This window comes from Phascolarctos cinereus, unplaced genomic scaffold (assembly GCF_003287225.1).
Source record: "Phascolarctos cinereus isolate Bilbo 61053 unplaced genomic scaffold, phaCin_HiC Scaffold_2;HRSCAF=192, whole genome shotgun sequence".
NCBI classification, from domain to species: domain Eukaryota; kingdom Metazoa; phylum Chordata; class Mammalia; order Diprotodontia; family Phascolarctidae; genus Phascolarctos; species Phascolarctos cinereus.
In genome coordinates, this window is record NW_027555625.1 from 109767724 (window position 1) to 109783319 (window position 15596).

A 15596-nucleotide genomic window follows, 5' to 3' on the forward strand; every position below is an offset into this window, starting at 1 on the left:
ATGCTCTAGAAATGCTTTTTTAATTTTACAATTACAAAACAAGCAAATTTCTGGTATTATTTAAATAAAAATATTCTGTTTAATATAGTCTAAAATACAGTCATAATGCCCCCTATAGGTAATGTAAGCATGTAAGCACAGGCCAGTAATTCCCAAATATAATTTTTCAGCACCCTCAGGGTACCTATTGTCATTTTCTCAAGAGGGTCTCAAAATCTTCAAAATACAATAATAAATACCATGCCACACCCATTCTTAGGATGCTTGGGCAAGGGAGAACCTCACAAAAACAAACAAAAACCAAATGAAAGATGGCAGGGTATCAAAACTTCCCAAAGGTTAGACATCACTGGGGTATGTATATGAAGGAATACATACCGATCCAAGTTGAAGGAACAGTGAGTTTACTGCAGCCTGCACCATCATAGGCAGCAAGCTGAGAAATGCTACACTATCTTCATCCTCATTATTTTGAGTGGCTAACAACGTGAACCAAATTATACAACATCTCTTGCCCTCAGCTGAGATTCAGCTCCAGTTGAGAAAGAAACAGTTTTAGCTAGTCAACTCTCTGGCCAGTAGCCAAGCAGTCTGGATAGAAGCCCTACTTAAGTCACATTATTTCTCTCACGCTGAAAAGAGCTGGAGAATGGTAAATGCCACTTTGGGAAACAGCTAGCCAACTTGATTTCACTATTGTTTATTTTGAGAGGTAACCGAAAATGCTCCAAGAGAGATACCAAACACCACATCACTGGATGACCAGTCTACTAATTATGACATTCAAAGGGGACAAATGTGGATAGCAGGATGGTAGGAATGAGGAAAGGCTTCCAGGAAAAAAAAAAGACTGAATAAATTATAATTGAAGAAAATCTACCTTTCCTTTTCTTAAACAAGTGACTTGAATATTTCATCAAATCTCCTGCTAGTATTTTTCAATAAGTTCTGATAAAGGGAAATAAGTCACCACTGAGGTGAGGAAAGGGGATGAGGAATTAATCAGTTTGATGATTCCCTTCATTTAATGATTCAGAAATAAAAGCTGGTGAGTTCTGCTCAGGAGCCAAAGACACCAGTGACTCCAAAACAAGCCAGGCTTGCTAGACTTGCTTGACTACATAATGGACTCCTGGCCTTGACCTTGTAATTTACTTTACAATGCATTTATAATCTCACTCAATATATCCCACTTCTGGGCAAATCTCTTTAACAAGATTAGATGATAAGATACCAAAATTAGGTTTCAAACATTTGCCTAATGTGGGAAAAAAAAAAAGGCAGAGAGATTTTGAAAGAAAATGCTGACACTGGGGTCACATTATCTGCCTGGTTTTTGTTTCCCTCCTCGCTTCAAAGGGAAATAAAAGGCATCACTGAGACTATTTTCATAAATTTTGTTGTTGTTGAACAATGATTTGGGGACCAGACAGACAAAAAAACCTCTCTAGTCCTAGCTTAAGTGACCCAAGGTGGCTTTATCCTTTGCCTCTAGGTCTCTGTTTCATTATCACACATTTAGCCTGACAATCCGAATTGAGGAAGTAAAAAAGGACATTCAACTGCTTATAGCAATCACTTAACATTTTCATCCCTTCAAAATCTTTAAAATAATATTTAACCTCATATTCCTCCGCTAAAACCCAGATTGGAATAAAAATACATTATAATGGTTTTGCAGGTGTCTTAATACAGCCCTTCTGATAAATATCTAAATCCCTAGGAAACAGAGTGACTTAAGGATTGTTCATTTATGTGCTTAAAAAAAAAGCTTGTATGTGAAAATTTCATTCTATTTTGCTGTCATAAGCTGCTGTTGCTTTAAAAAAAGAAAGAAAGACAGAAAACAAAAAACAATGCAGAGCAAGCTAAGTGATCTGGCTACAGTATGCTAACAATGTAATGCTCCCCTCCCTTCTCTCTCTCATACATTAGGTCAGAGAAAATGGCATTTTATCTTATAATGAGCATACAACATACAGTTTTCACTATCGCATTTTAGTATCCCCATCAACTAAATATTCTAGATCATGAGGGCAGCTAGTGTAATCATAATGTCAATGAGAAGGGCTGTTACGATTGAGACTAAAGATTACATGGAAAGAGCTGCTTTGAAACTGGTAATTATTACCAGTCCACTAATAGCAAATGATGCATTACAGTTTTGCCATATAATCTGTATTTCACTCAGCTCGTGCCAGTGCAGCACATTACATTACAGTGCTCACCAATTCTAAATTCCTAAACTACAGTCATCAATAAATGTGTTACTTGCCTTAATTTGCAAAATTACTTTGTTCATAACATCTTCCACGGTTTAGAAAGACCAGAATTGATTTCCTGCGTGGCAAAATTAGGACTACATTGATTTACTGACGTGTAAAACATAATAATATTCTTCATTTACTCGGATGAAAATCAACTTCTCCGTTCAAGAGTGATTGTTTTGGGGGGATTTGGAGAATAATAAGTGTGTGTGTGTGTGTGTGTGTGTGTGTGTGTGTGTGTGTGTGTGTGTGTGTACACATACATGGCTGCCTTGACCCAAAAGCTCTAGGAGGCCCGGCAGTCAAAGGGTTAAACTCAACTAACTGCTCATTCCTTCCTTATTTTTAAGAAACAACAAAAAGAAGGAACTGATTTCCAATTTATCTACTTTATCTGATTCCTAAAGCGACTGACCTACCACACTTCCCACCCAACATTAACTTCCAGTCTAATGCCCTCATCCTGTTCTGACCCCACCCAGACATTTGAGGGTCTGATTGTTAGAGGCTCGGGGTGAGTAGGAAGGGGCAAAGGGGGAAGACTCATTAACTGGTGAAAGCTGAACAAAGTGGATACTGGTGTTCCTAGCGAGTTCTCCCTGAGAAACTCAGTCATCTCTATCCTTACATACCTTTCTGTTTGCTGCTTCCCACCAAGTGTTGCTTTATATGGGAAAGTTAGTTGGTGGTTGTGGACATCAGCACCAACCCTCTTATTAGGAGGAGGGTTTTTAATCTCAAGCTTCTAAGTTTCCCATCCTCTAAACCAAATTCAGTACCCACAGAAAAATCATGATGAGCAAAAGAGATGGAGAGAGAAAAACATTCTCCATTTCCCTTTATCAATCCAACTCCAATCACTACCATTATACCCAAAATGATTTTTCTCCTTCCTTTCCAAAAGTGGCAGCTGTAACCACTAGGAGCATTGAGTTTTGAGCCAAAGAACCTAGGTTCCAATCTAAGCTCTGGCACACACTATTTAAGCAAACCACTTAAAATTTTTGGGCCTCAGTTTACTCATCTGTAAAGGTGAAGGGAGTGGTAGTGGTCTAAATGATCTCTAAGATCTCTTCCAGCTTAAAAAAATTCAACGACCTATGAACCTGAGTCATTCTGAGAGCCCAGTGCAGCCCCCAACAAAATCAGAAGATATCTCTTCAAGCCAACAGACTGTCATGTAGAGACTCGAAAATCAGTCCAACCCCTAAATTCCTTGCTATCTGTGACCTAACCATGGTCTGGAATGGGGGAGGGGGAAAGAAAGGGGTATTATAGAACAGACAAGGTGCTTTAACCCCTGCACCACCTCCCAGCCCTCAGGACTGGAGACTTAAGAAATTTAGACAATAACTCTTTGTTACCTGGAATTACCTAGCAGTTTAAAAAAAATAATAATAAACAACTGACTCTGAATTTAGCCATGGGGTGGAGGCCCTGTAGACACCATTCTAGAACTAATGAATCCAGCCTTCTTCCCACTTAGGAATGCTTCCTTTCTGGATCTTTCCCTTCCTCTCTCTTTCATTCCTTTCCTATGACCCTTTCCTTTTCCCCATTCCATCAACAAGATATGTTTTGTTTGTTTTCATAATGAAAATACTTTCCTTAGGTAAAGATTAGACAATACACTGTCATGCTTTTCTTTTACATTTGCTTTTTGTTTGAGGTGGGATTTTCCCAGTTTTAGCCATGACTCATTCCATTTATTCCTACTCACCTAAGCAAATTGCTTTAACTTCTAAAGCAAGTTCTTTCAAATTAATTTTTTTCTGAACCCACAGCTCTTAAAATTCCATGATTCTATCCCAAATTTTATAAAAAGTCTTCTAATATAAAAATTGACATTGTTTCTTTACCCAGAAGGGGTTGGGGAAAAGGCTGAATTTAGTGTGATGGCCAGGAGGCAGTCAATTTAGCTCTAGGACTGGGAGGGAGAAAAAATTAACAAATAGAACACATACATAAAATTGGCATTAGAGTAACACTTCATTTGATTCAATAAAATAATTAAGAGGCATCCATTTCTCTTTAGCATGAGAGAGTATCTAGAGTGTCTAAGTCCTATTTGGGCCTGCTCAAATTTATTGGCCATGGAGTTAAGTTCAAACGCCTTATGAGGCAACAAGAGTTGATCTCTAGCCACATAATAGACCCTGTGAGCCCACAGGCATGTCCACCAGTCACTGGCCCTGGAGCCAGACAAGAAGCTGGGGAGGAGGCCAGCAGGGAAAAGAAGCTGTCAGCTCTATGCCACTACTTAGGAAAGAAAGAAAAAAATCAGGGTGGGGGGAGGGAGACCCATTCTGGTGCTAAGCAGAGTGGTTGTTGGGATGCCAAGTGAGTAATGGAATAATATGCATGTGGGTGCCAATCTATTTTGGAAGTGCCTCTCTTCAGGACTTAAAAAGCAAGAGTGATTTCCAGAAATTCTCATCTTGACACACACGGACATTTGTAGAAGAAATAACACTGAACTTACAAATACCCTGTGGGGCGTATTCTGCACTCATCCCGGGTGTGGGAATAAGAGCTCCATGTGCAGAACGAGGGGAAGAAAGTCCCCTCCAGTGCAGAAGTTTATCTGTGGAAGAAACCCAAAATAAAGTACTCGAGCTACACATCACAGATTACATTTCATTGCATTCTATTAACACTGGTAGAGCAGCCTTGCAGATAGTCAAGTAGCCCAACCAAGGACAGAAATGTTTTTTAAAGAATGAATTGTTTACGGATTATTTTCACTTGTATTAATTGTTTTTATTCTCTAAGGTAGAGGTCAAGGGAATTGGTATAGAAGTATACCTTTGAAGTACTGATGTATATTTGGTAGTCTAGGAAGGGGGGATAATAAGCTGGTTGGAAAATTTAGGAACTTATCTGCAAGGCTGAGTTACATGCATACATTTCTCTTTACTAGTTGCAGAAAGGCCAAGCCAAAAACATTAAAACATAACAACCACCCCCACAACCATGATGCTCAGAGATGGCTGGAGGGTTGTTAGGGATCCCACTGTGCTTAATCCACCCCCCCAACTCCCCAACCCTCATTTCATGCAGCAATCAGGGCAGGCCCCCAACTCAGTAGGGAAGACTGAAGAATTCAGAGACTTGGAATTAGGGCATGTGTGGTCTAGGTTTCTACCAAGTGAGCACCCCATGAATGTGTCTCCCCTCTTGTACTATTGGAAAAGACTAGACAATTTTAAATGGGCAAATTTGAATGAAATCTTGGCCAGATTCCACCCCCACTCAGGACTTCTACATGAAATGACAGAGCAAAGGACACCGTATTTCAATAATCCCAGCATCTAGGAGTAGTAACCACCTAAGCCACTCAGTTGCCTTCTGTATAAGCAACTCCTAAACACTGTGCCCTGTTGCACCCCGGTAATGGACAGTAACATCCAACACTAATAAATACAAATCTAGCAGTTGTATTGGGCATTTCCTCCTTGGGCATCGAGATCTTTCTGAGAAATTTTGAAAGGTTTGGCTTATGTAACCCTAAGGATTATAGGGGTCATCTGGAAAGTTACTAGTTTTCCTAAGTTCACTGTCAGCTAATCAGCCATTTGGATGGTCAAGCATGAGATAGAATGGAGCGGATGATACTGAACTTGCCTTGGTGGCTTGGGCTTTTGTTATGATTGGGTGGGTTGAGGGAGGGAGGAGAAAGAAAACAGAGTAAATAGTATGTGTTTTCCGTTAGCTTAATATTAAGAACACTTAAAAGTGTTGTTGTTATGCTCTGAGATGGCAGGTCTCAAGTGTAAAATACATCCTGTTCTCCTTATAAAGACTGCCCTGCCAAGTATAGCCAGGACAGACAGGACAAGGTTTTCTTTCATTAGGAGCTGGGCCTGTTACAATAGCGTGGTGCTCGGTAAGCTTCTGCACAGACCACATAAATCTTTTGTTCCCAGGACGGCAGCAGGAGACTGTTGTTGAGAATTGAATATAAGAGGACTATCTATCTATATGTGTGTGTGTGTGTGTGTGTGTGTATACATATACACACACATACATACATGCACACAGAGTTCTTTCTCATTCTCTAACTGGAAAAAAAAACAAAAAAGTATTTCTTTCTGTCAGAAGGATTGCTGATTGGGGTATGGCGAATTAAAGATTTACTAATGGTGTTTTTTCAACAAGGAATTCAAGGACATTTTTAGCACTTATTCTCATCTTAGTTTAAAAAAATGCTGCCATTTCTGAAATACCTTCCTTAAGAAATCTATATGTTTAAAATAACTCTGTGACCCCCAAACTGAAAAACTGCTAGAGATAATCTAACGCCAAGTTTTCTGCCTTGTAAATCCATGGGATTAAGTATGATGTGTTGCACTGGAAATCTATAAGAATTCATTAACATGATCCTCTAGATTTCTTGATGAAGAGGCTTGTTAACCCACTCAATTTTCTTGAGGGGGGCCAACTTTTTGGCCAACTTGGCATCTTGCTATCTTGTACAAGCAAGCCAGGCTGAAACAACTTCTCAGTGCAGGCTGAATCAATTCCTATGGTCTCCAATTAGAGGGATAGATTTAAGATTGGACTAATAGAAATGGATTCCTGGATATAGGTTGTGCTCTTAAAATTAGATCGAGGTAGTTCATGGGATTTTGTGGACAGGACTTTAGATATTATCTAAATCCCTTCATTTTACAGAAAAGTAAACTGAGGCTCATAATTTAGGTGACTCATATGAGGCTACCCAAATAAGAAATAGCACTTAGTATGGTGCCTGGCACATAGCAGTCACTTAATAAATGTTTACTGACTGACAGATAGAAGTGAGATTCAAATTCAAGTTCTGACTCCAAAGCCACTGCTCTTCTCACTGTATCACTCTGCCTTTCCCTACAAAGAGATATTCATATACAAATGTTATATCTAGTATTATTCAAAGACCAGCCTAAATACATTCAGAAATACTCATCACTAGGTTGACTCCAATGTGAAAAATATTTTGTCTAGAGCAACTCAAAATTACCAAGCAGTAAAGAGCTCTGTGTGTACATACATACATGTATGTATATGTATGTAGCATTTCTATATATTTATGTGTATATGCATTCATGTGTGTGCATATATGTATGTGTATATAGGTATTATGTATATATGTGTATCTGCATATGTGCACTGTGTATGTATATGCACAGATACATATATACACACATATAGTCTATAACAGAGAAGCCATTATAAATTGTTAGAGGGAACTTCCTCACTGGGAGCTCCTCATACCAAAAAATTGCAGCTGTGTCCATTCTTCAAAAAAAAAGAAAGAAAAGAAAAAACTACCGAGTCATAGAACACTGTCCATAGGTTACACTCCATTTTTATACAATCCTAAGAGAGTTTGGGTGGGGAAGGAGACGTATAGCTTATTATTTACATCAATATGGTATTGATTGAGTCTAAAAATCACAGAATTTTTTTGGAAGGTGGAATTGGGACCTCAGAGATCATCAGTCCACCCACCTCATTTTTATAGGGAGAGTTGTCAGGGCTTGACGAATCCCGGGCCGCGGTCTGCGTTGGCATTTAGCAATTTCATCAAGGCACCTAATATTTTCACTGAGAACCACAGAAGGGCACTTTGTTCTTTCTGCTTGTGCATGTTTCTGAGTTACTATTACATTAACTTGAGAAGTCTGCAGCCCTGGACAGCTCTAGCTGGTGTGTGGATCAGTTGGGGGCTCCTTCTAACATCTCAGCCTTACCCAAACTTGCTCTGGTTTTGGCTTCCTCAAGCCAAAGAAATAGAATAGATTACGAGGAGGGGCCAGCCATTTTCAACTCTCTCTTTGAGTCTTTCAAGAGAATCCTTCAAAAATTCTTTTATAAACACTCAGTGACCCCAATTTGGATCCTAATCTGAGGCCAGAATCAATGCCCTGAGGCAATATGCTGTCTTGTTTTGTTTTGTTTTTCTTTCCTGGTAAACTGATAAAAATTATCTGACTGCAAAATGGGAGAGTAGGGGTAGAAGACAGCAATTGATTTCTGAATCCAAAGTAAATTTGTCAATGCCTAAATTAAATGACTGGCCCAAGGTCACCTGGCTACTTGAGCACAGCTGGGCTTTTCACTCTTACTATAGGGTTCCTTTCAGGGGTTTCTGCCTCCTCCTCAGAGGGCCAAGAATTAAAGATGCCTTCCCCACTGAACAGTCAGGGAAACACCTGCCTACCTACTGGGTCATCTAACTCCAGTGGCGTTTCTCTGGCAGGACTTAGGGCTTCCTGAGCTCAGAAACGGTGCTGCTTTGCTCATTCAGGCAAACAGCTGTAGGTTTCAGAAACCCCTGCTCCCCCTCCCCCCTCTTTTTCCTGTTCCCCCTGCCATGGTTAGCCAGTTAAAGAGGCCCAGAATCTTTCTAATAAGCTGGTTTAGGGCACTACCATAGGATAATAGACTGTCTTTGTGAGAGGCTTAGACCTGTGTTTAACTTCCTAAGAGGAGAGGGTCAAGGGAAAGGTGGCTGAGATCCCCAGCCAACTCTGCAGCCTCTTCGACTAAACGTGTCCATAACATTCTGTTTGGTAAGTGGAATCGACATTCCCACATGAACTGGAAATGCTAAATTGTTAATAGCCTCCCTAGGGTTTAACTCCTTGCTATGATGCCTTCAATTATTTCATCATAGCTTAGGCAAAGTAAAATATCACAATTAATGTTTCTAAGCATGAAGCTCACACAGCATCTCACCCCCCTTCAGGTTCAGGGTGATTAGTCACTATCCCTTTTCTAGGTCTGCAGAGGGCAGAAGGAAATCAGGGAGACAGCTTGATACCATGGAAATAGCACCCATTTGGAGTCAGATAATGTAGGTTTGAATCCTAAGCTCTGTGTTTCTTGCTACTTGGATGACCTGGGGAGAGTCACTTCTCTCTAAGCCTTAGTACTCTCATCTGTAAAATGTCTGGTTTTGCCCAGAGTGGGGGTGGGTCAGATTAGAGCACAACTTTTCTGTGTGTTGTGTACACCTCCCCACCTCCAGCAGGTGAAGCCTATGGGCAGATCCATTCTCAGAATAATGTTTATTAAATGCATAAAATGAGATCTACAGAATTACAAAGGAAAATTCTAATGAAATAGAATTCTGATCAAAATTCTAATGAAATAGAGCTAGCAAAATATATTTTAAAGATAAGTTCACAGACCCCAAGGTTTAGAACCCCCAGTTTAAAGATGATCTCTAAGGATCCGTCCAGCCCCTAAACCCTTTAGTCCTAAAAGTTTCACGAACACTTCTTATGATGGAGACCCAATTAAGTTTTGTTTTGTTGTGGTTTTTTTTTTCTTTGTGGGGAGGGTTAAAGGGATGGGGAAAGAGATATGGAATATAAGAGCTGCTGTTTTTGTCATGCTGAGCTGAAATAGGTCAAGTCTAGGGGCTACTTTCTCTTGCCCTGACCCATCTCCCTACAGGAGAAGTAATGGCGGGGTAGGTAGGAATAGGACCTGTAATACATGTGCCTGAGGATAGGATAATTTCTAATGGTTCTCCAAAGGGAAAAAAAAGGTAGATATAGATTTTCCAGGTTTTTCTTCCATAGCCACATGATATTAGTACTCTCTACCCCTCTAATGTGATGTGAGGAAGAATGAAATTCCTTATTTTCTAGTCCAGTACAATGTAAACTCTTCAAGGGAGTGGGATGGAGGGAGAAAATGATTTCATTTCTTTCCCCTCTTGTATCCTCAGAGTTTACTTATACCACAATGTTTTATACATATGGGCCCTTAAAAAATGTTTATTGAATTTAGTCTGTTCTTCCTTCAGCCTGAATTTGAAAACCCTTAAGCTACAGACATTTTTTCACCCATAAACCACACACAGTCAGAATAAGGCAATAACCAAATCAGTTGATACAACCAGGTAAATAAACACTGCTTGAACCAGAATGTTTGAGCATACTTGTGGAGAGCTAGGTGGTTGGAGTCATGTATGAAATATTTCTATTTCTAGCTTTCAAGTGTGATACAATGCCTGTCCTCTTCCTAGTCAATCTCCGTTTTCTGCCTTTAATAGTTTTTTTTCCCTCCTCATTTAATCCATTTCAGAACAGAAACTCTTGATTCATCCTGGGGATCAAGTTTCAAATGTGTGTCCTACCACCTGCTTTTTGTTTATCAGATTGTAAAGGTTTCTTTGGCTTCATTAGGAATAGCACACACATCTCTGGCTTCCAACTAAAATCCCATCTTCTACTGGAAGCCTTTCCCAACCTCTTTTAATTCTAGTGACTTCCCTTTGTTAATTATTTCCTATTTATCCTAGCTATAGCTTGTTTATATATTTGTTTGCATCTTGTTTCCTCCTTAGATTGTAAATTCCTTGCGGGCAGGTGCTGTCTTCTGCCACTTTTTGTACCCCCACTGACTAGCACAGTGCCTGGCATGTAGTAGTATTAATCAACTGATCTTTAACATTCAGGTTTTAATAAGTGCTATCTGCAGCTAAATGAAAATGTTTTCAATTGCTCCTTATGATGGGAACAAATGTGTCTAGGCCAATATTACAAATATTTATTCTAAATTTTTCATCTGAAATTGTTCTGTACTTTCATTGGTCATCCATTTACAATTCTCTATTCCTCATACACAGAACTCACCATATACTCTGCCTGGCATGCACTCCTTTCCCACCTCCTCAACACAGAATCCTTCCCTTTGGTCAAGATGCATCACCACCTTCTAGAACAAACCTTTCCTGATTCTCCTAATGGCTAGTGTTCTCCCTCTCTTTCCCTAATGACCTGGTATTTAACTGCCTTGAATTCATTCTGCCTATCTTTATTCTGAATATAAATAATAATAGCTAACATTCATATAGCACCTGTTATGTGCCAGGCACTGTGCTAAGTGCTTTGCAAATATTATTTGATTTGATCCTCATCATCCTGGCAGGTAGGTGCTATTATTATCCCCATTTTTACAGTTGAGGATACTGAGGCAGGTCAAGCCACTGAACAGGGTTACACAGCTAGTAAGTGTCTGAGGGCCACTCAGCCACCAGCTGCCTATAAGCATAGACATACCTATATGTGTGTGGAAGGTCTTCCCAGATGGAATATAAAGAACAAAAATCCATCCTTCCTCCCTCCCTCCCTTTCCTCCTTTCTCTCCCCTCCTTCCTTCCTTACCACTGTGCCTGGCATATAATAAAGCAAATAGTAAGTGTTTGTTGACTGGTCAATTTCCCCCTACTTCATGTATGGAAAATTGTAAGCATGAAATCAATGTCCTTGGCACTTCAAGCCATGTGATGGAGTATTAAGCTCTCTTGAGGACAGGTCTAAAATTTCTTGCCTCTCTGCCTGTATATATCGGACTGGTTGTCTCTGAACCTATTTTTTAAGTCTATGATACTGACCACTGACTACAAATATCCTACAAGTAGAGAAGCTGATCTGCAAATGTTAGGAAATAACTAAGCAGAAATCATGGTGTCCAATACACCATTCCTAACCTTGTAATTCATCTCTAAGTCCCAAACCTTTAAGGGAGAATAGCCCATAGAGACTATTTCCATTGACTTGCCAAATAATGGATTTAAATGGCTCTTAACATTTCTTTCTCCAAACTGCTTATTTAGAAAACTATCCTTTCCGCAATAATGTAATAAACTCCCCATCAATACAAGTATCCAAGGACAGCCTGGATGGGTACCTGTCAGGGATGTTGCAAAGGGGCACCTTACAGTAATTGGGAAAATAGCCCAACGTGTAACCTCTAAGATTCCTTCCCATCTCTCCTATGATTCTAAGTCTCTTTATAAGGTTGAACCCTTCTATATGAGTTTCTTAAGATGCAGCCTAACTGTTCATTGAGTTAAAGAACCTTTTCTGTCAGTCCCACTGCATCTAATGTCACCACATTCCAATCATATGAATGACTGTACCCAAAGCTAGGATGGGTGGTTCATTTTTTTTTAAATTGGAACAGTCTGCCAAGCTAAATCCCTTCAAGTTAGCTCCTTCTATACTCGACTCTAAGCCTTTAGAAGATACCAGCAATTCACTCAGAGATTCTGTAACATATCTTAGCATTATTGAGCAAACATTAGTTATGCCTGCTTCTTGAACAATGTCAATCTAAACTGAAAATACGCCAGCTTTATCATCTCTAACAGACTTCTTAATTAACCTGAGGATAGTCAAAATCTCATTCTCTTTTGTTCTAGGAATGAGAATTATGTGAGTATTTCTTCATTCACTGGGTTTTTTTGTTTTAATTGGCTATACTTTTGCTGAGTTGAGATGCTCTTCAAATCGCCTATTGTGCAAAAACCGAAGGAAGAAATCAAGAGACATCCTGACCCAATATTTCACTGCTAAAACTTGCTCCTAAGTCTTTTGCTCCTCCATATCTTAACATCAATCATTCATTCTAAAACTCCTCCCTTCCTTGACTGATTCCATCCTCCCAGACCCTTGGTTACTGAAAGGGTGGTGTTACTGATAGTACCTCTTAAAGAGTCTTAGACATCATAGCCATTCAGTATACTGGGGGCAGAGATGACATTTTTCATGCCCTAGCCATCAAAATGCATGTCACCAATCTGTCCTGACTAAACAGAATTCGCTACAATCTGTGTCTTTACTATAAGCAAAGCAGACAAAAAAAAAGAGCCTGCTTTTCTGGAGAATAATAAGCCAAAGACATTGTTTTCTATCTTTATGTTGAAATGCAGATTTTTCTCACTAAAAGACAAATCCTTCAAAAGGTTTAACAGTATAGTGCTTAAAAAAAAAAGAATTCCAGCTGGTTAAATTTAGGGTGCTGAAAGAAAAGAAGTCCACTCCAATAATAATCTTTGGCTCTGGCCCAAAGTATTTTCACTTGATTGTGAGCTAGTTTAATTTTTTATTATATTTTTAAGATCCTCACTCTTAGTATATCCTCAAGCCTGGAGGGGGGCGGGGGGGCAGAAAGGAAGCTTCTTTTAGAAAGGTACCTGGGTAAAAGTGCAAATTTTCTTGGTACAGATGTTTAGGTTCTAACTTTGACCTGCTTTATACAGACTGTATGATCCTGGAAACCTATGTAAACCAAAATTTTGTGAATTGAATCACTGAAATTGTGCCACGAGGGTGAGGATTGTTAAGGATCCTTTTTCTGTATGAAGTTAGTATAGCCAGCCCTATATTTATTGTGCAAGTAATTTTTCATGTATTTGCTTTTCCTAACATAGGGCAGGCCCTTATCAATTATTAAAAAACTGATGGGTACTGATATAGTACCTATAAGAGCAGGTATTATACTTTCCTTTCTCCCTTACAAAAAAAATTAAAAGAAAAACTTTTTGATGAATCCTGGCATTGCCATTTATTACCTCTGTGACCACGGACAAATGGCTTCACTATGCTGGCCTCAGTTTCCTCATCTGTAAAATGAGGGTGTTTGCCTAAATGCCCTCTCAGGTCCCATTCAGTTCTCAATCTACACTTTCGTGTGAATGGTGGGTGGTCTCCTTTAGGCAGATTTCACTGTATTTTGTTCCTCTGAGTCAGCCAAACAAGTGCTGATAGCCACATTCTCCTCTGTAATACAGCCTCCCTTGCTTAAATAATCTATTTCAGATGTATCATTGCCAGCTTGAGTTGGGCTTATACTTGTTGACACATTTTCATGGAATGACTGTGCACGAAACAGAAAGATTCTTCTATAGGGTTCTCTGCCTCTTTCATCATCTACTGCGCCTTTCCCACCCCTTCCTCCCCGTGTCCCATTCTTTTGAGTCTTCAAAGTCTTGGGAGGAGGAGGAGCTGTAGGAAGATAAAAGGGCTTTTAAAGAGTTTGCTTCGGCCTAAGATCTTATTTAGGCTTTGGGGTAGGGGGTGGGAGAGAGTTAAGATTTCTGGATTCCCAGCCTGTCCCAAAGCAATACCGTCCCCCACCAACTCTCCACTCCTTACTCTCTCTGCTGTTTCTTCAAGGGCCTCTCACGCTGCTGCAGTCTTCTAGGAAGAAGAGCCGGCATCAGCAGACCTGGGTTCTAGTTCTGGTCCAGTTACTACTTAGCTGCATGACATCCCTACCCTCAATAAAGTCTGGTGGCTTCCTATTGCCTCCAGAATCAAACAGAAAATCCTCTGGCTCTTAACTTTGCCCTTTCCTGCCCTTCCAGACTTTTTTGTTTGTTTGTGCTAGGTAATAGGGTTAAGTGACTTGCCCAGGGTCACACAGCTAGTGTTATGTGTCTGAGGCCAGAGTTGAACTCAGGTCCTCTTGAAGCCAGGGCCAGTGCTCTATCCACTGCACCACTAGCTGCCCCACCTTCCAGACTTCTTAACATCTCACTCCTTCCATATACTCTACTACCCAACAGCATTGGTCTCCATGTTGCTGGCTGTTCCTCATGCCTAGAATGTACTCCCTTTCTGGCTTCCTTTAAGACTCAAGAGCCTTTTTGAGGTCCCCTCCCCCTTTCTCTGAGAGTAGCTTGCATTTACACTATATTTGGTAGGTACATGGTTTATTTGCCTGTTTCCCCTCATTAAAATGTGAGTTCCTGGTAGAAATTGTATGTTTGTGCCTTTCCTTGCATGCCCAGGGCTTAGCACAGTGCTAAGTGTATAGAGCAGGTGCTTAATAAATGCTGGCTGGCTGGCTGTCAGAGCAGGCGAGTCACTTCTGTTCTTTGGGTTCAGTGTTTTCATCTGTGAGAGGGAGTCAGTCTAGCTGACCTCTAACATTCAAGTTTTAAGATTCTTAGCCTTTAAGACTTTCTGTTTTTCTGATGTCTGTCTGCCTTTCCTCTTCTCTTTCTTCAGGCTGTCTAGTTTCCTCGAGACCCAATACCTCTGTGGTTTCTTCTGGAATCCTAGGAAGACAAGCTAGGGAGATCACTATGAGGCATCCTGGAGACAGATGGGAACCCCTGTGATGTCATGGGTGACCCATGGAATCATTAAGCAAAATTGAGAGCTCAACATCCCTTCTTCTACATCTTTACCCATGAAGTCCCCTTTTAGGAACAGAAAAGTGTGAGCAGGCCCAGGGATTTCCAGACATATCCTTAGGGGGTAGGTGATTCAGGGTCTCTGTCTCTCTCTTTCTCTCTTTTGCTCCTGCTTGACAGCATATTAGGGGGAGGGAGAGAAGATTGGGGGTAGATTTTAACTACCTTGGACACAGTGTCATAATGAGCCCACAGGTAAGAACTGAGCCAACTCAGAATGAAGGTCAGAGTGAACCAGGAAGAAGACAAAACCAGGCTGAATGTCAAGGGGAAAGGTTTTTACTTCAAGTGCCAAAAGGCCAGTGGCAAAAGCATGGCCTTAAGCCAGATCCACTGCTCCCACTGAA

General features: G+C 40.3%; 1 protein-coding gene across 1 annotated transcript in view; it reads right to left on the reverse strand.

The window, feature by feature from the left end:
• Positions 1–15596, reverse strand: part of BCL11A (BCL11 transcription factor A) — a 123211-nt gene that overhangs the window by 11610 nt on the left and 96005 nt on the right. Inside the window, 1 exon segment of the mRNA XM_020985510.2 lies at positions 4750–4851. Within this exon segment, the coding sequence (XP_020841169.1) occupies positions 4750–4851 (102 nt within the window).